This window comes from Lissotriton vulgaris, chromosome 10 (assembly GCF_964263255.1).
Source record: "Lissotriton vulgaris chromosome 10, aLisVul1.2, whole genome shotgun sequence".
Lineage (NCBI taxonomy): Eukaryota > Metazoa > Chordata > Amphibia > Caudata > Salamandridae > Lissotriton > Lissotriton vulgaris.
This window is the reverse complement of record NC_141698.1, coordinates 224787719-224815450: the sequence shown is the minus strand read 5'-3', so window position 1 is coordinate 224815450 and position 27732 is coordinate 224787719. Positions and strand designations below refer to the sequence as shown.

Sequence of the window (27732 nt, the reverse complement as noted above, 5' to 3'; positions counted from 1 at the left end):
CTTTTCATCATAGGCCATGCCAAGAATCTTTGCTCAGGGCTTAAGGTAGCGGCTTTAAGCCATCCCTGGCGTCTAAGCCCTGCCTCCCCTGCTAAGTGACGGAGGTTGGTGTTGTCGATGTTCAAGGCGCAATCTAAAGTTTTGATGCGGCATGTTCACCTTCCAACAGAATCTTTCCTGCATCCCGCCTTCGGTCCTCAGTAATGAGGTAATTGAAACTCGTTATGTCCAACCATATTCGACGGTCATAACAACCGATCATGGATAAAGGGTTGCCAGCTCTACTAGCGGCCGCTGCCAAAGTAGAGAATTTTTTCCCCATAAGGTCCAGACGACATCCTTCTTTGTCAGGCGGTGTGGTAATAGGCATTGCAGGATTTTAGATTGCTGTTGAGCGGGCTGTGAAATTACTGAATTTGGTCGAACAGTTGCCTATCAGACCGGATGGGCTGCTAGTAGGTACACATCATTTCTGTTCTATGCGCAGAAACACTGGAATAGACTTAGTCTATTATAGGTACTACTCTCGTAAACTTCCTGCATACCTTCTCAAAACCATGAAGGAGATATTCTGTTTGCTCGCCTGTAGCTGGCAGTCAAAATCTAGCTGCTGCCCACTACATTAAAAATATATATATAATGCTGTTACCACTGAAGCCATCGCATCCAATCGCATCATAGACTTTGTCGTAGACATGGTTATGTAGGCCAGGTTAATGCAGACTAGAACGACGTCATAGATAACCGTCATGAGCAACCATCCTAGACGAGGCTGTCATAAACGACAGCCATATACAATGCCATCGAGGATGAGGCAATCATAAGTGAGGGGATCCGTAGATGAGGGTAACACAAATGTGAGACCATTGGTAAAACAGGCCATCGGTAGATCAGGCCATCGGTGGATGAGGCCATTGGTAGATCAGGCCATCGGCGGATGAGGTCATTGGTAGACGAGGCCATTGAAAGACAAGGCCATTGTTAGAGTAGGCCATTGATAGACAAAGCCATTGGTAGACTAGGCCATTGGTAGACGAAGCCATTGGTAGACGAAGCCATTGGTAACCGAGGCCATTGGTAAACGAGGCCATTGGTAAACGAGGCCATTGGTAAACGAGGCCATTGGTAAACGAGGCCATTGGTAAACGAGGCCATTGGTAAACGAGGCCATTGGTAAACGAGGCCATTGGTAAACGAGGCCATTGGTAGACTAGGCCATTGGTAAACGAGGCCATTGGTAAACGAGGCCATTGGTAAACGAGGCCATTGGTAGACTAGGCCATTGGTAGACTAGGCCATTGGTAGACTAGGCCATTGGTAGACTAGGCCATTGGTAGACTAGGCCATTGGTAGACTAGGCCATTGGTAGACTAGGCCATTGGTAGACTAGGCCATTGTTAGAGTAGGCCATTGCTAGAGAATGATGCTGTCATTGAAGACAGTCATAGCAATACCATCATAGATGAGGTTAACATAAGTGATATCATCCGTAGATGAGGCACTCATAGATGAGGCAATAGAATGATGGCCAGCCATAGATGATACTATTCATAGATGGTGCCATGTGTAGTATAGGCCATTCACAAATGAGGTCATATGTATATGAGGCTACCTTGATAAGGCAGTCATAGACGACCGTCGTAGCTAGGCATTGCCATTGTAGATGACACTATCAAAGATCAGGCATAGACGATCACCTTAGATGAGGCCCTCGTCAACGACCGTCTGTCGTAGACGAATTTTGTCATCGTCGACGACCCTCGTAGACGAGGCCCGTCGTCGACGACCCTCGTAGACGAGGCCCGTCGTCGACGACCCTCGTAGACGAGGCCCGTCGTCGACGACCGTCGTAGACGAGGCCCGTCGTCGACGACCGTCGTAGACGAGGCCAGTCGTCGACGACCGTCGTAGACGAGGCCCGTCGTCGATGACCATCGTAGACGAGGCCGTCGTCGACAACCACCGTTGATGACACTATCAAAGATCAGGCATAGACGATCACCTTAGATGAGGCCCTCGTCAACGACCGTCTGTCGTAGACGAATTTTGTCATCGACGACGACCGCCGTAGACGAGGCCCGTCGTCGACGACCCTCGTAGACGAGGCCCGTCGTCGACGACCCTCGTAGACGAGGCCCGTCGTCGACGACCCTCGTAGACGAGGCCCGTCGTCGACGACCGTCGTGGCCCGTCGTCGACGACCGTCGTAGACGAGGCCCGTCGTCGATGACCGTCGTAGCCGAGGCCCGTCGTAGACGAGGCCCGTCGACGACGACCGTCATAGACGAGGCCCGTCGTCGACGACCATCGTAGACGAGGCCGTCGTCGACAACCACCGTAGATGAGGCGGTCGTCGACGACCATCGTAGATGAGGCCATCTCGTAGAAGAGGTCATCGTAGACGACCATCGAAGATAAGGCAGTCGTCGACGATCATAATAGATGAGGATTATAAAGGTAAGGCAGTAATAGTAGACATGGAGTTACGTTATATACTCCTAATGTCAGGTCAAGTGGACTTCCCTGATGCAGTGTCAGGGAAGAAAAGGGAGTTGAATCCTCTGCGAGAAGTGCCTATAAAGACTCAAGGCGAATCTTATGGCTTTTATGCGCGCCCTCAGTAGGCTCCTGGCGCGACTTCTCCCTTTGACCTCTCATCATCCTCATCTGCCATATTACTGCCTTAACAGGGTCAGAGAAATGAAGTATGATCTTGAATTCCAAAAAGAAGTAAAACTGAAGAAAAAACTGAGCAGAGCTCAGGGAGACTCCCTTCACCCACGACGTGCGGTGAAAATCTGAGGAGAGCTGGCTCTGCAGGGAAGGTTCTAGAGGGTGCTGTAAGCTGATTGGTTGGAGCAAAGACTTTGGTCTTTTTAGCATAATGATGTAGATAGGCTACTATAATATAGGCCTCAGGCCTTTTCTAGGGCCTACTACTACAAAGTGCTTTTGGCACTGCTTTTTTATTTATCGTGGGACTCCCGCCTCGACGACGGGGAATGATTCAGGCATGTGAATCTATGAAAGATACCCCAATACTGGATAAGTGGGTAAATCCCACTCCCGGCAGACCCATTATTTCTGCCATTAACAGTATGGGAGAACATGTGGGAGAATATATAGATTACTTTCTTCAGGATCTTGTTAAATCCTTACCCAGCTATGTACGTGATACAAGTGATTTTTTTAAAGAAAAATACAAAATCTTAAATGGAATTCAAATATGCTGTTATTTACATTAGATGTAGAATCGCTCTACACAAGTAAAAATAATTCCCAAGGGTTTGAGGCTGTTAAACATTTTCTATTAAGTTGGGATATTGAAAACTATGAGCATAACAAAATGATTGTCCATTTAATTGATTGGTGTCTGAACCACAATTTCTTTGCATTTGGGAAGGACTTGTTTAGACAACTTAGAGGAGTCGCGATGGGATCCTTTTTCTCCCCCAGCTATGCATGTTCACACGTAGGATGGTGGGAGGAACAGGTTCTGTCCATTAAACACAAAGGCTGGATGGATAATTAGGTCTGCTGTTACCTCCGATATATAGATGACTTCTTTATCCTATGGAGGGGAGAGGAACAGCAAGCCCTAGACTTTGTAAAAGAGATTAATCACAACTCCCTTAATCTATTTTTACATCCCACATAAATAAAAACAGAATAGAACTTTTGGATGTGGAAATATATGTAGAAAAAGAAATCATCAAGTCCACCCTACATAGAAAATCCATTGCAGGGAATGCTACGTTACATGCTACTAGCATGCATCCTAAGCATCTTATTTCTAGTATTCCCCACAGTGAGATCTTAATATTAAAAAGAATCTGCAGTTCATCTCATGATTTTGAGCTCTGTCTACGTGACATGGTTGCTCGATTTAAGGCAAGAGGTTACACAGATATAATTTTACAAAATGCTATTAAAAAAGCAGAACTTAAACCTAGGGACAGCTTATTTGAAAAAACAAATGTGGCACAGATTGCAACCGATACCTCTGAAATAACATCCATATCCAATACTGCTAAAGAATGTCCACGACTAACAACTTAGAAGTGAGGAGAGAAAATTGAAAAATATCATTAAGAAAAACTGGTACATCATACAGTTTTAAGTGACAAACTTCCTGAAAATCAGACCATTACTTTTAGACGAGACAGGAACATGGGGTCTGCCTTGGACAAGGCGGCACCAGAAACTAAACAAAAATTATCCTGGTTAGTCTATTAATGGTTTTAAAAAATTTACTAGCTGTCGTGCTTGTAAATTTGGTCTCAACGCGACTCACTACTCTACCCCTTTCAATCCATGTGAGGTACCCATAAGAGGCAATTAAAACTGCAAAACAGAATTTGCAGTATATATTCTCACATGCACCTGTGGCTTAAATTATGTCGGAAGTACAAAGCTACAGATGCATGTGAGAATACTACAACATTTAAGAGCTATACTCCATAGTGACCCTAATTACCCGGTGGCACGCCACTTTAAAGATTTTCACAATTAAGATGTGACTTGTCTAAAATATTATGTGGTAGGGGCTATTCCAAAACTTAAAAGAGGAGGAAATCGTGAACGCCTATTAAGACAACTTGAGACTAAAATGATACTAGAGCTTTACAGCAAATGGCCAAATGGATTGAATAATACAGAGGAACTACATAGCTTTTTATAGTGTTTTTTCTGATGAGGTCATAATATATTTTTACATTATTTATATAATATTTTATTATATTGTATGAATGCTGTTGAAATAAAATCAGCTACATGAATTTAATTTGAGTAGATCGTCCAAAATCTGGCCACAAAATATAAATACACTCAAATGCAATAATGCTGTTGCCATGGCCCTGTATATTACATCTAACCAGTATATAACATCCCAATAAATAGGTTCCATAATATTGGGGTGATAAGATGCAAATGGGCTAATTGGAGAAACATTATAATATAGCATTGATGAGATAAATACAACCTTTTTCAGTATATATATATATATATATATATATATATATATATATATATACACACATATCTGTGTACCATGATCATGCAACCATTACATCTGTTTTGATACAATTTGTAAATTATATGAAATGATATTTTAATGCATTTTTACTGTTTTTCACTTTTTTAGAATATAATAGTGTAAATATTTTTCACTTTTTATGAAAATGTTCTTATTATTTCTTATTATTACTGTTTAGATGAAATTTTGAAGGTTATTTATAAGATTTTAGCAAATCTATGACAGGGCTCTGATATAGATTTTTGTTATAAATATGGATGCACTTCTTGAATCAAACAGTCATAAATATCTACTTATTTGCACTGATTTTGCACAGCATTCTGCATTTTAAGATGGGTTGCTGCTTTACTTAGTTTTGCACATAGTTTAATCATACGAGATATGTACATATAAAATACGCTTATTTTTTTAGGGACATGTGTGAGAATTTTTTTTTATAAATGATGACAGATGTCTAAATAGGATTATTTCTTTTTCTACCAATTGAATTCCATTACACGTATTTATACAGATATAATGTAAATAATTAGAATATCAATTGGGTAGAAAAATTGAAATATTATTGAAATATCGCCAATTAATCCAGGAATATGTCGAATTGCACTCATGCAGACATTTCTTTCTCTTTCTCCCTATTGCTATGTACATAGAAAAATGCTATATGTTTTTATAAAAGAAACATATCCATTTAAAAGTGTATTTTAAAATGTGGAATGACAAACTATAGTATTTTGTCTCCCTTTATAGTCCTGTGATGTATGAGGTCACTGGTGAGGGAGAGCACCTCAATGCATATAAAAAAAGCAACTAAACTTTACTGACCTGCAGTGTGAACAAGGGCTTGTGTAGCCTGAAACGCGTAGCTGTTTCTGCTTGTGTGATTAAATCATCGTTGCACCTGATCCTGTGGTCCTTCTCCTTTCTCGCTGGCGTTGCAAGCTTGCTTGCTTGAGGTTTTGTGGAGTACTTGTCGATTATATATATATATATATATATATTCATATACATATACTAAGGACTCAAGGGTAACCCAGTATCCAATCTGGAGTATTCCTAATGCAGAGGTAACCAATTTAGAGAGAAAACAGCTAGGCTGTGGTCCTGATTAGCAGGGCCACAGCCAGACTAAAGTCGATAAACCAGTAAAACACAGCAAAAAGTGGGGGTAACCATAGGAAACAGATCCTACTCTCCTACAAGAATCTCTGCCACTGGTTGCGAGGCCAGGTTAATAACCGATGCCGGCAAAGGATCGCGAGGAGAGCCGGATTGGACCTAGAAAAATAGATCCAGGATTTGCTTGTGGGAAATAGTATTCAATTCTGTGAAGATTGTTGGAGCTTTTGCTGCGCCAGAGATTATTTGTAGATCGCTATCGCCAAAGGTCACTAAAGGACTCTAATTTCTGCTTGTGAGGGATGATTGAATAAGGAAAAGATCTGTTTTTCTTTTGTAGAAAGGAGGATGTGTTTTCCTGGCAAAGAACTTGACTGCTCACTCGGAGAAGACGGAAAGGCTAATCAAGATACTGCTTTAAATAGGTATTTGGTGGAATGCTTAGGCATTAAAATCCAATTGGCAAAGTAGTCTTTTCTCGTTTTCTGAACCGTTATACATCTTTCACCAGATTCATTCTTGGCATTTATTACAACGTTTTTGTTCACAAAGTTCAGAGTACCAGGGTGCCGTGGGCTGTGTTTGTTTAGGTTTAGTAATTAGTTTGAGAGCCAAGGCTCTGCAAGCATAATCTACCCCGGCTGAGTACCAAGAAATGTCCACCTCTAAATCCATGAGCAGAGGTACAACAGTAGAAGAAAGGAGGTCTCCTAGGAGCTCAGACTTAAGGCAAGCTGCTACCGGAACACCTGGTAAAGAGTTCCACGTTTTGTTAAGCATATCTTCTCCTTTTGCACGGTCTCCTATCCTTCCCTCTCACTCAGCTCTCACACGGAACGCCTTGTAAAGGGTTCTCCGCGTGCTGTGCATTCCTCCACTCCGCCGCATTTTAATTACTCTCACCACCAGTTTAACATTTTTAAAATCACCATACTGCGCTCAGATGCACTTTGCTCCCCCCACAGGCTTCCCCAGTCCACTGCGGAGAGTTCCGTTTGTGTGGAGGGAAGACCTGACATATCAGAAGGACTCAAATTCCGGCTGGGCAACACATGCAGGTTAGCAGTCCAGCTGATCACCACTAGGATAAAAGCTGATGCACTCCCCAACGCGCAGCGGGCGCACGCACCGGTCGCGCCAAACGCAAGCCCATCTGCGCCTGTCCGGACCCAGGTTCCCTGCTCACCTCCCCCTTGAGAGAATCCACTACACTGGTGAAGAGCTGAAACACTGGAGCAAACTCCCATGCTCTCATCCTTTATCTCCCACAAAAGACTACAGCAAGTGCACACTTTGCTCTTACAAATTCACCCAGTTGGGCCCGCCCTTATCAGACCCAGAAATACCCTTTAAACGTTATCAGCTCAACTGTAGATCCCTACCGACACACACCACAGAAATCTCTTTGCTTTTGGATGATTTATCACCAGAGGTGCTTTTTCTCAGAGACTTGGGTCAACCTAAACTCAGATCCTGACATAGTACAAGCTCTTCCCCGGGGTTCCAGATCAAACGTCTAGACAGAGCACACGGCAAAGGGGGCGGTATTGCATCATCCATAAAGACCAGCTGATCTGTCGGTTATTAGGTAGACGCCTATCAGACTGTGAGAATGTCCACTTCTCCATTGAATTCTCCCCCACTCTTACTTTCTCAGGCATCCTCATATACCAGCCCCCTGGAGACCTTGTTAAGTTCTCCCAGTCATTAATAGATTCAGTTATCACCATCGCTAGCAGTGCAGCTAACTTCACCATCCTCGGAAACCTTAATCTTCATTTTGACGACCCGCTGGATCGACACGCAACTGACTTCGCTTTAGATCTTGCATCCTACCAGCTATCCCAGAAGGTCCAACTAGCTACACATATCAAAGGACATCTTCTAGACCCGATTTTCTAACATCTCGTGCAACTAAAAGGGACCAATCCCCTCCCACTTCCATGGTCTGACCTAGTGGTAAACATCACCCCATAGGAACTTACGCCTACCCAGAGGGCCGTACTAAAAGGCCTGAGTTTCGTCCCAACTAACAAATTGGACTTCTTCAAACTCCACACGGAAAGAATTTTTAAGAAAGATCATGCTACAGGTCTTCTTCAAGGATAAAGAGAGTGTCCCTGAGACAGACAGGATTGAGACTGAAGTCGACCTTCACACCACCGGATGCCTCACTACCCATCGAGGTTTTGGCTTTCGAGAAGGCAGTAATGACGATCTGAAGGATTTAGACCCGTCTGAACACACGGTCTTTCACAACACAAGCAACATGGAACAAGAGGCCATCCGTGAGCTGACCAACAACCGTGATATTACCATAAAACCCGCCGACAAAGGCGGAGCCACGGTTGTACAAACAACAATAGCATACAACCAGGAATGCCTAAGATTGTTGTCAGATAGACGAAACTACACAATACAGACTGATGACCCGACAGAATCCCTGAGAATACCCACCATGGGAGATGGTAGAAGAAGCTTTGGCACACAATTGGCTCTCCAAAAAAGAGTCTGAGTTCCTAATACAGAAAAGCCAGAGAACACCATACTTCTACTGTATCCCGAAGATACACAAAAACCTGGACAACCCACTAGGGAGCCCAATCGTCTCGGGTATAGGTTCAATCCTAGAACCTCTCTCGAAGTTTTAAGATGCTTTTCTCCGCCCACTCATCCAACGAACAAACACTTATCTAAAGGATACTAAATCAGTTCTACAGATGCTACAAGATCTCACCTTTGATCCGGAGAACCAACTTCTACTCAGTCTGGATGTCGAAAGCTTGTATACAAGCCTCCCACACGACGAAACACTAGCAATAATCAAAGAAGCCCTGTACAGTACGCACTGGCGATACCAGACTCTAAGAGGAGTAGTAATGGAATGTATCGTTTTAGCTTTGCCCAAAAACTTTTTTGAATTTGATGAGACCATTTATTTACAGGGTCATGGCACAAGGCAGTGGAGAGGTGTGGCTCACTGGTTAGAGGCAGCAGACCTGTAAGCAAAGAACGGTCCCGGACCAGGGTTCAATTCCCGACACGGCAGGGTTGTGGACCAGGGGTCAACAGACTCGATAATTCTCGCCTGGGAACACACTCGGTAACTCTGGGCATTAAGCTTGCCTCATCTCTACAACGGCCCCCCACAGACGCCAGGGATGCCTGGTTTCACCCTGTAGATACCCAGTAAGGGACCATCTCACAGGGAAAACCAGGACGGGTTCCCCAGCGGTCTGCAGCGCTAGGACACTCGGTTAGAGCAACAGTGCGCTTTACAGTGTGGCTCACTGGTTAGAGGCGGCAGACCCGAGAGCAGAGGACGGGCCGGGACCAGGGTTCGATTCCCGGCGCGGCAGGTTTCTGGACCAGGGTCAGCGGACTCGATAATTCTCTCGCCTCGGTGCCCACTTTGATCACACTCGGCAACTCTGGGCATTAGCTTGCCTCATCTTCACTAACGGCCCCACCAGACCGCCGGGGATGCCTGGTCTCACCCTGGAGATACCTATTAAGGGACCATCTCTCAGGGAAGCCAGGAAGGGTTTCGCAGCGGTCGAAGCGCCTTGGGCGCCTAAGGGTAAGTAGCGCGCTATATAAATGCCTATACATACATACATACATACAAATACCCCACATTTACATTTACAAGCATGGGGAGCACATTTGCGCAGAGTCTAGTCGGACTGTATGTACACCACATGGAAACAAATAACATTCTCCATAATAACAACCCCTACAGACAACACACACTAACCTGGAAAAGATACATTGATGATATCTTTGTGATCTGGCAGGGAAACCACGAGACAGTCATTCAGTTCATGGATTGGCTCAATACCCAAGACAGCTTCCTCAAATTCACATACTCCGTTTCGAATGAGACACTTGTCTTTTTGGATCTCAACATATACCACCAAAATGGGAAACTAGAAACCACTACACATTTCAAACCGACAGCAAGGAACTGTCTACTCAGATACAACAGTTTTCATCCCCGCCATCTACGGATGAACCTCCCATACGGGCAATTCCTCAGATTGAGGAAAACCTGCACCCAAGTGGACAACTACAAATCACAGGCCCTAGATCTCAAAGTCAAACTGCAAGCAAGACAATATCCGGACAGGATCATTATCGCAGCCATGAAAAGGGGAGGGAACAATAATAGAGATGCCCTTCTGGAGGACCGAAGCGGACCCATCACCAAACAAACAAGACCAATATGCGTCACCACATACAGCTCCAATTCAAATGAAGTGTCAAAAATCGTGAATAGACACTGGCGCATCTTGACATGTGGATCACTGGAGATTGAGAAACCAATGTTTTCCCACAGACGCAGAAAGAACCTTAAAGACATATTAGTCCACAACCGCCCAAAACCACAGCAACAACAACAACATCCAACACAAGGAGTACAAGGACATTTTCCTTGTGGCAACTGTGCAAGCTGCCACCTAACCAAAAAAAATAAGGAAGCAATTGACCTTTGCTAATGGAACAAGTTGGGATCAACGTAAATTTACGAACTGCAACAGCAAGAACGTAATCTACATGATTGTGTGTCCCTGCAACCTTAAGTACATTGGCATGACCACCAGAGCCGTAAAAACGCGCCTCAATGAACTAAAGAGTAACATCCGCTGCAGAAAGAGTACCACTAAAATGGCGGCTCATTTCCTAGAGATGGAGCACTGCGTCAACGACATCAGATGGACGGTAATTGAGCAATTACCCACAGAGCAGGGTCTATTTGAGAAAGAACAACGCTGGGTTTTCCGCCTCAGTACCCACATCTCTGGGCTGAACTATGCCATTCCCTGGGGACACCTGAAACCTTGAGCTACTCGCATACAACCTTGAGCTACTCGCATAAGAAAACATATCCGTATGTAACAGCCTGGATTAACGGCGGTAACACACCCCCCTATTTTGAGTTTAGACAATTTTCATAAAAGAAATATAATATATTGAGCCCAGAATACTCCGTAGTGGATGTGTCCAAATTAAAGGAAATCAGGTAAACTTAGTCGACAAAACTACTATGGGAGGTATTAGACTAAATAAGCCAACTACTTTTATTATTCTCTACCTTTTTTTTCTCACTGACATGCCTGAGTATGTCACAACCTTATCGAAATCGGACAGATCCGATTTGTTTGGAGTTCTGTTTTTGTTTAATGTAACATCAATAGCAGAGCAGGCACGAACTCAATTCTACTGGTAAAAAGATTAGTGATAGTACAAGCCTCTCCAGGCATGCGCGTCGGATAAAAAGGCCTCATAACCCAACGCGCAAAGCCTCTCTTTGTGAACACGCGACCACGCATGCGCGGTCGTGATTAGAGCAGAAAGGCAGATTCAATTACCGGCAAACCAAATACGGACATACCCGGTCTACTATATTGACAATTATTCAATTAAGGACGAGTCACAAACGGTATAAAAAGGGCTCTTTACAAACACAGCTGCACAACCAACGGAGCCGGCGTAAGGGGCAGCGAAGAGGGATTCTCCTCATAGACTAGTGTGTAATACAAACCCAACAAAACCTTCTCACCACCTCTTCGAATATGTAAGTACCGGGCAAAGCAGTATTTCTTGTTTATTCCCCACAGGCAGCAAGGAAGCGCGAGGGACCCCTACGTTAAACACGGTCTCATTGAGTAGTAGACTCTTGACAAAACAGTATGTTATGCCCAGTGTGAGACTGCAGAGTCCCCATGGACTTCGCAGTTTGTGTCCTTTTTGATCTTCTCCAAGGTGGTGTCCACCTCTGGGCCAAATAGATGATCAGGGTTTACTGTCTGATTAAGAAAGGTGGTCTGTATCTCCGGCTTAAATACTGAGATTCTGAGCCAAGCATGTCGTCTCAGCATGACACTAGTGTCGATAGCTCTGGCCGCGGTGTCAGCCGCGTCCAGTGCACATTTAATAGAAGCATTGGATATCAGCTTCCCCTCTTGGATGAGCATCTTAGCTGCCTCTTTGTATTCGTCTGGCAGGTGCTGCAACAGGGTCTCCAGTGTGTCATAGTGTGCCCTGTCATACCTTGCTAAAAGTGCTTGTGTATTTAAAATGCGCCAGATATTGGCCGCTTGAGCTGCCACCCTTTTCCCCGATGCCTCAAACACCTTAGATTCCTGATCTGGGGGAGGATCATCACCCGTTGTTTGTGAATTAGCCCTCTTCCGGGCGTTAGAAACAACAAGAGAGTCCAGAGGCAACTGTCCCTTGATGTAAGTAGGGTCACTAGGTGCCGGTTTATACTTTTTCTCAATTCGAGGGTTTATCACCCTGGCTCTCGTAGGCTCTAAAGATCTCCCCAGCATGCTTCAAGACACCCTTCAACATAGGCAGAGTTTTGACAGTCCTCTCTGAGACGGAAAAGGTGTCAAAAAGAAAGTCCACTTCAATGGGGTCAGCATGGAGCTGGACGTCGTGATTTTTAGCTGCCCTTTCAATGAGGGCATTAAAAGCTGCTGAATCCTCTGTAGGCAACGTTTTCACAGCATACATTTGAGAGTCTGGGGTAGAGTGAGGATCACCTAGGTCAGCACTAGCTGCCCAGGTTTCATTGGTATCATCTGGCTCAGTGTAGACAGGATAGCTGTACTCCTCATCATCATCACCTTTCCCAGTATCCACATCTGAATAGGTGGGTGAGACGTCATGGCCATGTGGAGAAATTGGTTCCACAAGAACAGGAGTCGAAGTGGAATCCTTCTTCTTCAGTGGAATTTTATAGGACTCCATTGGCTGTTCTGGGGCAATTTTCCGCTTATGAAGGGAAAGTCTGCCTGTTTCGGCATCGATAAAATGTTCTTGCTGTTCTTCCAACGAAGATTGTCAATGCTTTAAGGCCGGTACCACCGTCGTCGCCTTCGGCACCGAGGACACCTTCTCGGGCACGTTGGTGACCATCCTAGGGGTGAAAGCCTTCGGCGCCACTTTCGGCGGCAACGTGAAATGAATGGGCGTCGACGCTTTCTGAGGTTTAGCGACAGGCTTCGAAGGTGGAGGATCTTTTGGCCCGACACTTGAGACCTTGTCCTTGATGCGCTTCAGGGAGTCCGCCACTTGCTTGGAGAAAGCGGCTGACGGCTGCGTCGAGCCGACGGAATCCTTCGAGGCACCACTAGGCGTGGACTCGTGGGTTGGGCCGCTCTTGTCTTGTCGACGCAGAGTCTCGAGAACCTTCGGATCACCGAGCCCTCTGTTGGTGTCGACCGTCTACGGCGCCGACTTGCTCGGCTCGACTGCCTTGACCTTTGTCTTCGGCGTGCCAGACTTCGTCTCGACGCCCTTGGGCTGTTTCTTCGGATCGACAACGCCCTTCTGCTTAGACGGTCGATGTGGGGTTACTTGGAGTTGCACACAGGACATCTCTTGAATGGACTCCGTTCCATGATGGTCCGCCAATAAGGTCTGTGGCGTCGACTGGGCCTTCAGCGTCGAAAGCACGTGGCTCTCTGGAATCCGGCTCTGAACCGAGCTGGAAGAATCGGGCACCAAACGCAAGACTATACCGACGAAAAAACTAAAGGCCTTTTGGCCTTAAGAAAGTTTTTATATCGATTCCGACTAGAGTGAACCAATATACATCCGAACCCAATGGCGGAAAAAAACAATCTGAGGATGGAGTCTATGCCCCTGCGCACTGTTGTCCAGGGGAGGAGCCACCTATCTCGTGATACTTCGAAGACTCTTCCAGGACAACAATGTGCGATCATCCGGACCCAACACTAGGCAGCAATCTATGCACAGATATGAATTCAGCAGCCCACATGCCTCAAACCCATCGTTCCCATTCGGTCTACTGTTAAAAGTGGGTCACCTCTTGATCCCACGCCACTCAATATTCTCTTGAGTACTACCCATTATCATCCTCCCATCACTCACTCAATTAATACCTCCTTAGCAGCCGGATTAGTCCCCTCAGAATGGAAAAATGCCATGGTCAAAGCACTCCTAAAAACACATTACCTAGACTCCACGGAACTGGGCAACTACCGTCCCAGATCGCTCCTCCCCGGCATCAGCAAGCTGGCAGAAAAGCATGTCAATAACTCGGTCGGCATTTCTGGAATCCCAAGGCCATCTTCACTCCTCCCAAACTGCCTTCCGACCCCACCAAGGCACCAAAACAGCTCTTCTCTCAGTGGTGGAGACCTCTAGAAAAATCCTCGACCAGGGAGGGTCCTCTACCATAATACTCCTCAACCTCAGCGCAGCCTTCAACACGATGAACCACCATATTTTTGTCCACCGCCTTAAGAAGGTGGGAGTGCCAGGAACAGCCCTGGCATGGCTCCAGTCATTCTTGGAAAACAGACACTTTCAAGTATTCAAAGGAGACATCCTTTCTAAATCCCTCCCTCTGCAGTGTGGAGTCCTCAGGGCTCCTCCCAGAGTCCCACCCTTTTTAATGTGTATATGGCCCGTTGGCGGATATTCTATCCCCCTTCGGGGTCCATATTGTCACACACGTGGATGACATCCAGCTGGTCGTCAAACTAAATCAGACCAAGCAGTCACCCATTCATCTCCACTCCTGCCTTAAGTAAAGTAAGTCACCAACTGGATGTGTCTTTCCCATCTGAAGCTCAATGGTGACAAAACTGAACTGATGGTGCTAGGCACCCAGCTGAGCCTAAAATCGTGGCTCATGTGGCCAGCCTGCATGGGTCCAGCCCCCACCCCCAAAACCGAAATAAAGAGCCTGGGAATCTGGCTGGACCACAAACTCATTTAACAGCCAAGAACAAAAGACGGCTGCAGCGTGTTATGGCATTCTCAGAACGACCCAAAAAATCATCCCCCTGCTCCCCAGTCAAGTCAAAAAACTCCTGATCCAGGCCCTGATACTGTCCAGGTTAGATTTTGGCAACTCCCTCTATTAGGGTGCCCACATCTGTCATCGCCAAGCTACAGGTTGAGCAGAACTTGGCGGCGCGATTACTCACTGGAACGAGCTGCCACTGTTCAGCCAAAGCCGCTCTCCGATCCCTCCACTGCCTTCCGGTACAGGAGAGAATCCACTTCAAGGCTCTGTGTATCGCCCACAAATCCTTGAAGGAAATTGGTCCACCCCTCATCAAGGCCCTAGTAAGACCCTATAAGGGCTCGAGAAGTCTCCGCTCGGACGAACTTCATCTGGCAATGGTCCCCTAGAATCAGAAGGTCCTTTTCTCATATAACTCATCCAAGCTCTGGAATTTCCTCCCCTTGGCTCTTAGGAAATAACCCAACCACCTGGCCTTCAGGAAACAGCTGAAGACCTGGCTCTTCCCCGGAGTGTCCTTCCTCTCCCTTTCGCAGTCCTGTTGCAGCACGGTGATGCCCCCGGGTAGCCATTCGCTATACAAAAGCCTATTCCATTCCATTCCAAGATCAATTGTTCTTCCAGGCTCACAATGCAAATGCTTTTTTTGGGGCATTTATATCTGCAACCTTTTTGGAAGGGCCAATACGAAATAAACAACAGAGTGGTCCAACCAAGTGAGGGGCAGTATTCCCAGATAAAGCAGGTGGGAGTGATTAGAAAATATACAGTCTAGAGTATGTCCTGCCTCATAGGTAGGATCTCAAACTGATTGGGTTAATTCAGTGCTATCCAGGGCATCCCTCAAACCAGCTGAATCCGTGTCTCTATGGGATTCCAGGTGCAAATTTAAATCACCCAATATGGTGAAATTATTGAAGCACAGCCCATCTTCTACTGTCATGTAGATAAGCGTAGTCTATATGCTGTGTTAAGTTAGCATGAGCTTATTAGGAGTTTAAAGGCTATTTTACCTTTCTGCTGCTTCTGCACACGACACAAATCTGTTGCTTTAGCTTTGAGCCTAGTAGATTGTTTTGATTCATGCGAGAATAATATGTTGTTACACTGATATCAGTCTTGCTTGGCGAGTTGTGTCTGTACAGTGAGTGCTGAAACCTTCAAGGATATCTCAACACAGTGGTTGTTGTGAGGTCTGATCTTCGCACGTTCCTAGACATAACATACATGCAGCTGAGGCCAAGCCCTGGCTTTAGGCGCGTTTTATATTGCCTTGCGCAGAGCACACACACACACACACACTTGATGGTGCTTCGCATGCAGAGCTGGTGGAAGATGATGTGATCCCTTACCACTAGGATCTTGAGGTATGGGGCCTCCCTGCTAAAATCCGAAGAGACCTTCTTAGATTAATATAATATACTAGCAAGGGAGGGTGAGAATTATGTATTGAATAGCCTTTTTCGTTCTAGCATTCTAACAATGCTTTCACCGTTTGTATTCTATGGACTAGTAACTATGCTGATTACTTTGTGCCTTATAATATGTTTGCTTGTATTAGCTAAGATACTGCGCTTGAGACCACGGCATTAATAAACATTTCAAATGTGCACGTGTCCTCATTTACACCTTGTTCTGGATTGACATGATTGTATAACGAAAGAGTGTTCATGTGTTCCACGTTACCCGAGGTGTACTAAGTCCATGTTCTGGTTTGTCTAAACATTGGGAGTCTGTAAGAACCAATGAGACACTGTAGCTGGTCTGGTAGGAGATTTTTGGTACTAAGGTGAGTTTTGGGACACCCTAATTCACTGCGACACCCTAATTCACTGAGGTTCCAAGTCTCTATGCACAGTTCTGTATGAGAATGGAATCCCTGCAATATGGTGCCAAATCGTTGGTGTTCTTATTACATGACACTCGAGTAGTGCAATATTCAGTCCTTAACACCTTCACTATTGTTTCCGGTTAACGGTGGTGTCGGACAAACCTACCTATATTTACATAGGTCTTTTTAAGCTTGAATCTTTCTAAACTGTTTCCTTGATTTACTACCCAGTTGTGCTACCAAGTTTCTTTGTACCCTTTTCTTTCTGTGTCACTATGGCCGCGGTGAACATTCTGCAACATAGTCAAATTGCGGTGCGTAATCATTTGCAGAATTATAATGTTCCCGTGGATGGCATGGCCGTGATAATGGTGGTGAGTGCGGAGGTAGCTTACCCGTACGAGATCTTTTACTCATGGGTAACCTTCCCAGGTGTGGACGCAAATACCAATGTGTTCCACGAGTACAGCCCCAATGCTGTGCCGCTGGAATATGCTCCATATAGAGCACAGGAAGTTCCTATTGATGCTTGGCAGCACCGCGTTAGGTTTGATGGCGCCCTACCCCACTCTGACAGCTCCGAGGTTGGGTCCTTTGTCCATGCCAGGTGCGACTTGACCGGTTGGATTTACACATCATCCTCAGCAGGGGGCATGTTCCGTGGCTGAGTTAAGACGACTACATGTAGTCGCAATTAGCGTGATTAGGTCGTTAGTGCAATACATAACCCGCAACACGGACCTGAGGATGCGGTTGAATTGGGTATGCGCCTATGTGGCTCCTTTGATGTGGTTTCCGATCTCGTTCTTGCTAATGTCAAGGGGGATGCTGTTAACTTTCAGGTGGCCAATGCTTTGCTGGCGATTCCAGATGCCGAAAAACCCCGACAGTTGGCAAGGATTATTGTGGCGGCTTATAAGACCGTGGGCCGCAATAGTAGGTGTCTCAAGCCTTTTTCTACTATAGAGAAAAAACAACCCCAAGGGCAGAAGTCTGAAACTGAAGACCAGCCCAAGTCCAAAAAACAAAATTGGCCTAAAAAACAAACAGGGAAAGCAACAACAGAAACAGGAGTCTTGTCCCGCATCTCCTTTGCCTGCACCCCCAGAGAGAGTTTAGGACTTGCGCGATCGCACGACGATTAAATCATCTGATCGTTTTCAGGCTTCTGAACAACGCACTCCTCGTTCTTTTCAGGACTCACCGGCCTCAGCGACCGGTGGAGGAGGAGGAAGGGGTAGAGGTGGCCAGCAAGGACGCGGCCAGCCTCACATGCAAGACGGTAAAGGCAAGCAGGAAGATTCCACTCCGAAAAGACCCCAGTTTCAGAAAAAGAAGTTGCCGCTTTAACAGCGAGAAATGCCACAGATAGTGAGAACGCAGCTTCGGAATCTGACATGAGCTCTGACCTTGTCGGACAGCGCGGCGGAGATTACCATAGTGCGAGAGGCCCTGCGTCCACTACTGAAGGTGACAGCGACTGATCAATTTGTTGTTGTGGAGACAGCGGATACTAGAGTAGCTCCCCCTGATAGACTTTATGAAATAGTCCTTTTTATTGAGGGTGACATACAACATACAATCAAAAGGGTATTTTGGGAAAATCTTACGACTACATACGACATTTTGTTAGCGGAGGCTGACTGGCCCCCACCTTTTGTGCTCGAAGCTCCGAGAGGGGAGGAGGTAATCCTCCCTAGTTTCACGCACACTGTCTCGAAAGAGCATGCGCTGAGTTTTGCAGAAGAGTGGACTAAGGCTCTTGCGCCGGCTTTGTACCGTACACACTGTGGGTGGGATACATTTTCTCCACACCACGAAATTCCTTTACTGTCTATGCCACAGCCTCAATATTCTATCAGGCGAGAAGCTAAGGCTGCCGTCGCGGACATCCTTGAACAATTAGAATATCAAGGTGTGATTGAAACTTGTGTGTCACCAATGAATAACCCTCTTTTTACTGTAACCAAGCCTGACGGGTCGTATCGTTTGGTATTGGATTACCGGCATTTGAACTCGCATTGCCGTACTTGTGCAGTACAGAATACTCACGACTCTGCCTTAGTGGATAGTCTTGTGCGTAAGCGGTTTAAGACCATGCTTGACATTTCCAACGGTTTTTATGCCCACCATTTGAATGGTCTGAGTTCCCCATGGACCTCCTTTACTTGCGGTGGTGTCCAAAAAACAATTTCGGCTTACCAATGGGCTATAAAAACAGTCCAGGGGTATTTGCTGCCAGCATAACCTCTCTATTGGAGAGAGTTGACCCCGATGCATGTTCGTATGTGGATGACATTTATCTCACGGACGACGAACTTTGGGAGCATCTGTGTCGAGTTGACCGCATAATTTGAAGCTTTGCGGATTTCGGTTGCAAATTCAACTTTATTTTTTGAATTTCGGAAGGACATACATTCCGGAATATGCCCAGCGTATCAAGCCTTTGCATGCTTTGATACAACCTACTTTTACCAAATCGTGCTGGCTGCCAGAACACTCAGCTATTCTGCATTCTTTGCAGGCTGATCTGCTCGCTTCTAAATACTTACTGACTCGTGATAACCACACCAACCTGGTGATAAGAATTATCCCGGAGACGGTGGGTTTCACATAACTTACTTTTAACGAAGGAGACACAGTACCTATTGCCTACAAGTCATACTTGTACACTTCGGCTGAAATGCGATTTTCCACTGTGGAGAAAGTTAACGGCTGTGCAGATGGCGATTCTTATGGAACGTGCTCAGTCCCAGGGAAAACGCATGTTGGTTGTTACCCCGTGTGCTGCTTTAGAGGCAGTTACGAAAGCCAGTGTACCTAATTCTAAAGCTTTGCACCCTCGGTGGATACAGTGGGCTGCTTCTTTGACATCTCCGGATGTCACGTTTGTTTTTGATGCCTCCTTACGGTCGCAGGAGTTTTTGCAGTATGAATTTGTTCATCCTGCTCCGTTGGCTATGCGGCCTTTGAAGGATTTCCATTGCATCATATACACTGATGGTTCGGCGCAGGTTGCGCATGGTTCTAAACACGCCTACGTTTCCGCATGCGCAATTGTGGTAGGTGCCATGGTGAACGATGAGTTCAAGTCCAGAGTCGTGCAGACTCTAGGGGACTGCACTGCACAATTAGCAGAGCTTCGTGCTCCGATGCTTGAATTGGAGTAGGCTGATCCTAGTGTGACGACTCTTATTGTAAGTGATTCTTACTACTGTGTCCTGTCTTACAATGAAAACATGCTCTTTTGGATTCAGAATGATTTTCTTGATTCCAAGGGTAGCACAATAAAACATAAAATGATCTGGGTCCGAGTGGCTGAGCTTAAAGAGCAGTTGCCACTAGTGTTTGTAATTCACACTCTCGGTCATCAGCGCGTGGGAGTACACGCTGTTGGCAACTCACTTGCTGAACTCGGATCACAGAAATACATTGATCACAGCGGCACATGAAGGTGTTGCGTCTGCGCATGCGGGCGTTTCTGCCACTGTGTCTCAATTGCAACAGCGTTTTTGGTGGCGGGGACTGTACAAACAGACGCGCGATTATGTCCTTCAATGTGACATTTGCCAGCAGATTAAACCTTCAACTGCTGCGCGTCCGCCCCAAACACAGTTGTTCATTTCTAATAAACCACTAGGTTGTGTTTATTTAGGCCACTGCGGTTCTTTTTCTTCTGATACTGCATATAAGTACATCTTAGTTGCAGTTGATTCATGCACATGCTTTCTATGGGTAGGGCCTCACCGCAGCGCTGATTCACGGACTGTCATTAGAGATTTGCGTGTCTTTGTAGGGATTTTTGCCTGTGGTACCTTCCATTCAGATCAGGGTCCTGGTTTTGCCTCTAAGGCGTATAAGGATGCCATGGCTTCGTTGGGGGTCCAAGTCAAGTTTTCGTCTCCATACAGGCCAGAAGGCAATAGTGTTGTGGAGCGAATGAACCGTGACTTACATCAATCATTGACGGCTCGAGTTATAGGCACTGGCAGGATCTGGCTGGCCCATCTCAATGGCGTGCAGCGTGCTCTTAATAATCTCCCTAGAAGGTCTCTGGGTGGGCCGACCCCATACGAAATGCTCTTTGGTATCAAGATGTACGTACCGGACCTTGACGGTCTAGACTTGGTGGCTCAAGCCGCCTCCTTTGATGTAGATGAACATTGCAATGTTATACAAACTCTACAAAAGACGAGAGACAGTCTTGCAAAGGAACATTTGCCCTCCACTTCGGATGATGCGTTGCAGATCCCGATAGTTGTCTGGCTACCCCAAGTTGGAGAACTGGTGTGGGGAAAAATCGAAAACCAGAAAGAATTTTGTCCATCTTACAGAGCTCCAGTCCCTGTGCTTGATGTGAAGGGCACAAAAACAGTAATTTTACCACCACTTCCAGGTCGTAAAGAAAACAGGTACATCTCCATTAACAATGTCAAGATACACAGAGTGGTCGATTCTTCTTAGCATGACACCGGCGGTCTCCTGTCCTTCGATTGTAAGAAATTCGGTTTTAGCCACTGCTTCAAATCCTGAGCCGGAGATGGCCCTCGAGATGCCTGCAATTTCTAGTCCTTTATTGAGTACATTGCCTGGTACTCGACTTGATGAAACTGACTATACTTACCCAACTGACTTATCAATGTCGGATTTGCAAACTCGTTCGGCAACAGAATCCAGATTTTCATTTGACACTGTTTCACACACATCAGGGAAGCCTTCAATAATTGGAGTCTATGCAGCTTTATTTTAAAAAAAAATGTTTGATTCCCCCTTGGACATATATTTGGCTGGTGCTTTTTTCTATTTGCCTTTTTATGTCAATTGGTTTTGTGTTTTATTTTTTCCAAATCGTCAATCGACACTATATCGAAGAGAGAACATGCATTCAACATCTAAATGGAACTTTGGCACCTCATTCCTCATCGCATAATGCACACAGATTAAAGAGAGACTTGGCTTTTGTTAACATCACCACTAAAAGAAAAGTATTAACCCTTGATAGGAAAAGGAGAAACAGATACCTTTCGGAGGCTAAAAACATAAAACCTTGCATTAATCGCGGCTTCCGCCCCATAACAAATAGTGTGATCTTGGGCAAATATTTTATTTTATTGATTTTTTTTCTTCACTAACGCATATGAAAGCACCTTTTGTGTTTAGTTTAATAGACTACAATGTTGATCTTCCTATAAGAATCTGGGTCACTTGACTTGCCTCATAATTCTCCAATGACACTATTGCAAGGATAAGGCGGGGATAAAATAGTTTTAAGTTCATGTTTAAAATCTATCTTTCAATAAGTACATCTCATTGCAGTGCTATAATGTAAAAAATTCCACATGTTGAAGAAATAAACTTCTTTTAATTGTAAAGAGACATCATCCTATTGTACGTGATGTTTGTTGCATGATTTACATGGCAAACGTGTTTAGGGCTAGGCTCGTGCACAGGCTCCAAGAGCCCTTGGGTCGGCTCTGGCTCGGCATGCCATGTCAATGTGCCGCTTCGCCCACCTCTATTTTTACGTGTGCTCAAAATTTTGTGCATCAACGTACTGAGAGTGAGAAGGGAGGAAGTGTCCAAAAGTGAGGTAGGCCACCTATCCTAGAGTATTTCAACTTCAGACTAACAAAGAAAGGGCATCAGTTTGGCACAGTAACAGAATATAACCAGAATATTGTGGCCTTAATGTCCTCTCACAATAGTATAGTGCATTAAATCTGGTTTACTAAAATATGGAGCTAATTATTGAAAGTCTAAGAGCGATATTTTTAGAAAAAAAAAATGTTCAAGGCACGATATTTATGTCACACGTTCGTAATCGATAATCTGACGTACAATCAATCAGTTGTGTACCTGCCTTATAGGGGCTGGCCTTGAACATGTGGATATATTGCTTCATACATTCCTGCACAGGGAGTTTGCAAGGCTCCCCAACTCGTGTTGCATGCCAGCTGCCTCTCCTGCCAAATCGTTTTCTTTTCCTTGCTTTGTCTCACCTGTGCTCGCCTCTCTTGTTGCAGTCTCAAAGTTTGCTTAGCATCAGCCTTTATTTTCAGCTCCCTTCGACCAGCTGACCGCCCTCCGCACTGCTTTGCTCTTCAGCCAGCTCGCTGGACAGAGAAATTAAAAGCGGTTGGAAGGGAAACCAAAAGCGTGCGATGCAAGAGCTGCCAGCCTCCGGGGACAGGAGATGTGCACGCAGTCTGTACGCGTGCACATCTCCTGTCTGCACGTTCCACCTCCTGTCTCCCTTCGAGACAGAAAGCGGCAGCAATAGAGTCTCGCTAGCGAAGCAGCGCATGCGCTGCGTTCGCACGCGAGACCTAAAAACAAAGGCCACATAAGAGGGCAGGGGGAGCACACATTAACCCCTAGGGCCGGTTGTAAAAAATAAAAAAAACTACAGTTTTTGGGTAGCATTTGCTGATCTAGCATTTGCATCCTACCTTCAACATTCAGTGTCAATTCAAAATTCCACAGTAATGAACCAGGCTGCAAGAGAATCACCACACTAGGCTTACAACACTGTACACTGCAACTTGATGAACAGCAATGGCAATTTTACTAGCAAAGTCAGAATGGAGGTCTTTGGACGAACTTGATTGGATCGGTTTTCTACTAATGCAGGATATTATACCTAAAAGAGCTTAAGAAACAATGCCATAGCAGGAAAAAAATCATCTGCAAAAAACTTTTATCTAACAAATTGCTCATTTTTTTTTAATACTGTATTCACACGTTTTCATATAAGTGTTGTAAAACTGACTTGTACTTAATTATTTGTAGTTTACAATTTTTTTTTTTTTTAAACAGTAATTTTAAAGCTCAAATTACCTTAATGACCTTGTACCGCTCCAACAGACGGCATAGCATTCGGGCTTCCAGCTTTCCCACATTCATAGACCGTCTTATTTCAGACTGAGAAACGCCTTTAGTACCAACGTTTTCTACTGTTGGAAAATAGAATACTAATTTGATTTATGGGAAATTATTAAAATAGGGAAGTCATGTTTTGTTTTTAAAAAATAGAGCTAACAGACAATTTTCTCTGTTTTAATGGAATAAACTGATTCCATTAAACATTTTGATAAACAAAGACATAAAATAATGTGTGACTACAGCATTGAATGACAGTTTGCAGATACATAAACTTGTTGCGATGTTATTCAAATGCACAAGTTACTTACCTTCGGTAACAATATATCTGTAAGAAACATTAGTAGTGATCGATTCCTCACCTTAGAATTACCCCCAGGCGTCAGACTGTATCTGTTGGAACTGGGGTCACCAGCTCCCCGAGGGTAGCATGGCACGAGCAGGTAGGCTTCCGAAAGCTGATGTGTAAAGCGACCATACAGCACACGCATCCACTGAGACAGTAAAATTGGGCACGCAATGAGTGACACCACTCCAGTTAGTTTGTACAAAAATTAGATAACTTTTATATAGAACAGAGTCAGGGTAATCACAAATTAAAGTATCAACTACTTATTAGTTTTCCATCAGAATACAAATGCTTCAACACTTTGCAATAAATATCCAGAGGAATAAATATTAAATATCAGATAAATATTGAATATTCGATAATATTAAATATAGATAACCACAGGCCTGACCTCAGCCTCGCTTCTTGTCAGCACCTGTAAGAAATACATTAAGGAGACAACCAAATGACATTGCATCTCATTAGTTCTGTAGGCATATTACCCACTCCTCACCAAACAAGGGTGAGCGTTCCACACCAAATGTAAATAAGTAACTGTAGGCTTCCAGTAATGCGGCACTAAAGGGGAGAAAACATTTAATTAAGGATAAACATTCCCTTGTGCAGGTATAACCATCTCCTTAATCAGGAATAACCACTTTAGGAATCACTCCCAGTAGGAACACGCCTTTCCTAGATTAGGGCTACACACTTCATTAGTTCTAATACCTTTCTGTAGGCCAGATAGAACATTTCGTCAAGAATCAGACCACCTTTATGGAAAACAGTAACAGTCCCCTATGCAGGGTTAAACATTCCAACAGGTGAGCATGAGCATAAAAGGCTTGGCTTTAGCATATAAAACCTTTCCTTATGTAAATACAAACATCTCCTTGAACAGGAATGAGCTTTCTATAAAGGATCAGACAAATCCCCCATTTCCTTATGCAGGTCTGGACACTGCATTATCTCCTTCAAGCATGAATAAACATTTCATTATCCAGCAGACACATTTCATTATATAGATGTAGGCATTTCAGGAAACCTGGCATTAGGCAGGAGGAGAAAATACTCCCCTGAATAGGAGTAGAACAGGTCATTGTAGGTAAAACCTTTCCTCAATCAGAGGTAAACAGGTCTATATGCAAAAATAACATAGCATGTCTCCATAACCTTTGCCTAAAAAGAATAAACGCTACGCTACTCCGTCATAGCACTTACTGGAGTAGTCAAACGTACTTAGGGAACACTGCATTAGGTAGAAACATAACTTTTCACTATGCAGGAGAAGAAAAACAGTTCATTAAAGACCAGGCAACATCTCATTAAGTTAAGCAACCATTTCATTAGAGCACTAAGGCCGTTGGTTAACCTTCCTTTCAGCAGGGGTATGCATTTCCCTTAGCAGGTGTAGGCCTTTCTTTGAGAATCGCATTATCAGTAATGAGCGTTCCCTTCATACAGGGTAACCAGGTCTTAAGACTGGGACAATTAAGACATCCAGCCCAAGTGAGCAATTCATCTAATTCAACCTACCCCATGCATAAGGCTACATTGACTGGCACTTAGCAGAACCCCAGGCAGGGGTTAACTTTTGTCCAATGGGGCTCTCACAGTGTTTAGGGGCCCTGGCCCCGTCCAGCGTTCAAAGGGGGCCAAGTAGGGCCAACGGGGCCCAGCAACAACTTTCCCCGAGGGGAGGGACGGTTCCGGGCCTCCTGCTCACTCCTGGGAGGCCCCACGTCTACCTGCGCCCTCCGCCCTCCCCCAGGGCTTTACCTTGTGGACTTCGGCCTATCTGGCCCCTTGCTGAGGTTTTCGGTGTCTTCTGGGGAAGGGCTCATACTCTTGTGTGCAGTGGGCTGGCCAGGGGAGACCCACACTGCTCCGGCGCTCTTCTGGGGGCCTCCCACAAGCCGGGAGCCAATGGCAGTGATGCGGCGTGTGACAGCGCCCCCGTCACGTGACAGGGATGTCGATGGCTTCTGGGCCTAGCGCGGCCCTCTTCGAATACCGGCGGCACTCTCCAGGCACTGAGGGCCGCAAAGTGGGCAATGAAAGCGGCACCGGCGCCACCTAGAGAGCGCCGGGCCGCGACGGCAAACACAAGGCCCAGAATGCCCGCGGCTCCCACCTGGCCTTTCAGAGAGATCAGAGTTAACGGTAATCCTGAGGCTTTTCACCGAGGGAGAAGGGTAGGCAGGGGATCTCATGGTTGACGGCCAGAAATGAGGACTCCAGCTGTTCGAGCTTTTGCCCGGGAGTACCAGCTCGGTCTTCCCGGGATTGAGTTTTAGGTGGTTCAGCTCCATCCACCGTTGAATGTGCAGCATGGTTGCCTGGAATTTCACGGCGGGGTCAGTTGAGTCCAGTGGGAAAAAAGGGGGAGGGGGTTGAGTTGATGGCTGTATCCAATCTCCTCAGCCGGTCTCCTCAAGTGGCCAATGGGTTCCCCTCCCGCCGGGCCAGATCAGGGGACTAGTTCAGGATCCCTCAACACTTGGTAGGCAGCACCTAGGCCCTGTCACTCCCAGTGTCATAGGTCCCTGTCTAGACCCCACTGCCTAGAACCCCTGCGTAGGTTCTCCCCCAGGTCTGTGCTCCCTTAATCTGACAGGAAAGTTTCCCTCCCTTTCCTTATATAGTGCCAGTTGACAGTTGGTAGTGGCAGTTCTTAACCTCAGAAATCAGTTCGCAGTACGGGGAGGATGGGTGGGGTGGTAAGGAATCTATCACTACTGTTTCTTACAGATATGTCTTTACCGAAGTAACTTGTGCATCTGAAAGAAACACATTGTGATAGATTCCTTACCTTAGAATAGATACCCCAGCAATACCAACCCCGGTGGTGGGTCTGCGAACCAAGGTTACACCAGAAAGTCCTGGAGAACAGAACAGCCTAAGAAGCCGTCTCTCCGGACTTGGCTTTCCAGGCAGTAGTGCTTGGTAAACGTGAGCGAGTCCCACGTACCTGCCTGACAGATGTCATGCAAGGGAACTCCCCTTCCCCTAGCAGTAGTGGCTGCCGGCACCCTGGTAAAGTGGGCGCGCAACCCCACCGGAGGCTCCTTTTTAGCCAAGGAGTAACAAGCCTTTACGCACAGAACGACCCACCAAGCGATGGTCCGCTAGTGCACAGCCCGACCTGTCTTGGCGCCCACGTAGCCAACAAAGAGCTGGTCATCCACCCGGAACTGTTGTGTGCAGTCCAGATAGAAAGATGAGCGCACGTTTTGGGTCCAGACGGTGGAGCCTCTCTTCCTCTTTTGAGGGAGGCGGAAAGAAGGTAGGCAAAGTGATGGTCTGCCCGATGTGAAAGGCAGTGACAACGTTTGGCAGAAAGGAAGGACGAGTTCTTAGAACAACTTTGTCCCGATGGACAGAGAGGAAAGGAGGCTTAGAGGAAAGAGCCTGGAGCCACTCACCCTTCTGGTAGAGGTGATGGCAACCAGGAAAGCAGTCTTCAGAGTGAGGAGAGGAAGAGGGCAATTGTGAAGTGGCTCAAAGGGAGCACACATCTTACTTTTCTGAACTAGATTCAAGTGCCACTGAGGTATTACGAAAGGAACAGGAGGAAACATGTGCGTGATGCCTCAAGAATCTATTGACAACCGGGAACTTGAAAAGGGAAGGCTGATCTGGGAGCCTTAAAAAGGCAGAAATGGCCGAGAGATGGCCCTTGATAGTGCCCAGAGCAGAGCCCTGCTTGGCCAAAGAGATAAGAAAAAGAAGAACCTCTGAAAGATGGGCAGAAA

At 45.7% G+C, this 27732-nt stretch overlaps 1 protein-coding gene across 3 annotated transcripts in view; it reads right to left on the bottom strand.

Moving 5' to 3' along the window:
• GTF3C1 (general transcription factor IIIC subunit 1) overlaps positions 1-27732 on the bottom strand; it is a 2762707-nt gene that overhangs the window by 2282015 nt on the left and 452960 nt on the right. For 2 of the 3 annotated variants that reach the window (XM_086940909.1, XM_086940911.1), the window contains one exon: positions 23608-23723. In XM_086940909.1, the coding sequence (XP_086797035.1) occupies positions 23608-23723 (116 nt within the window). The remainder of the gene's footprint in view (positions 1-23607; positions 23724-27732) is intronic. The other variant, XM_086940910.1, reaches the window with a different exon arrangement.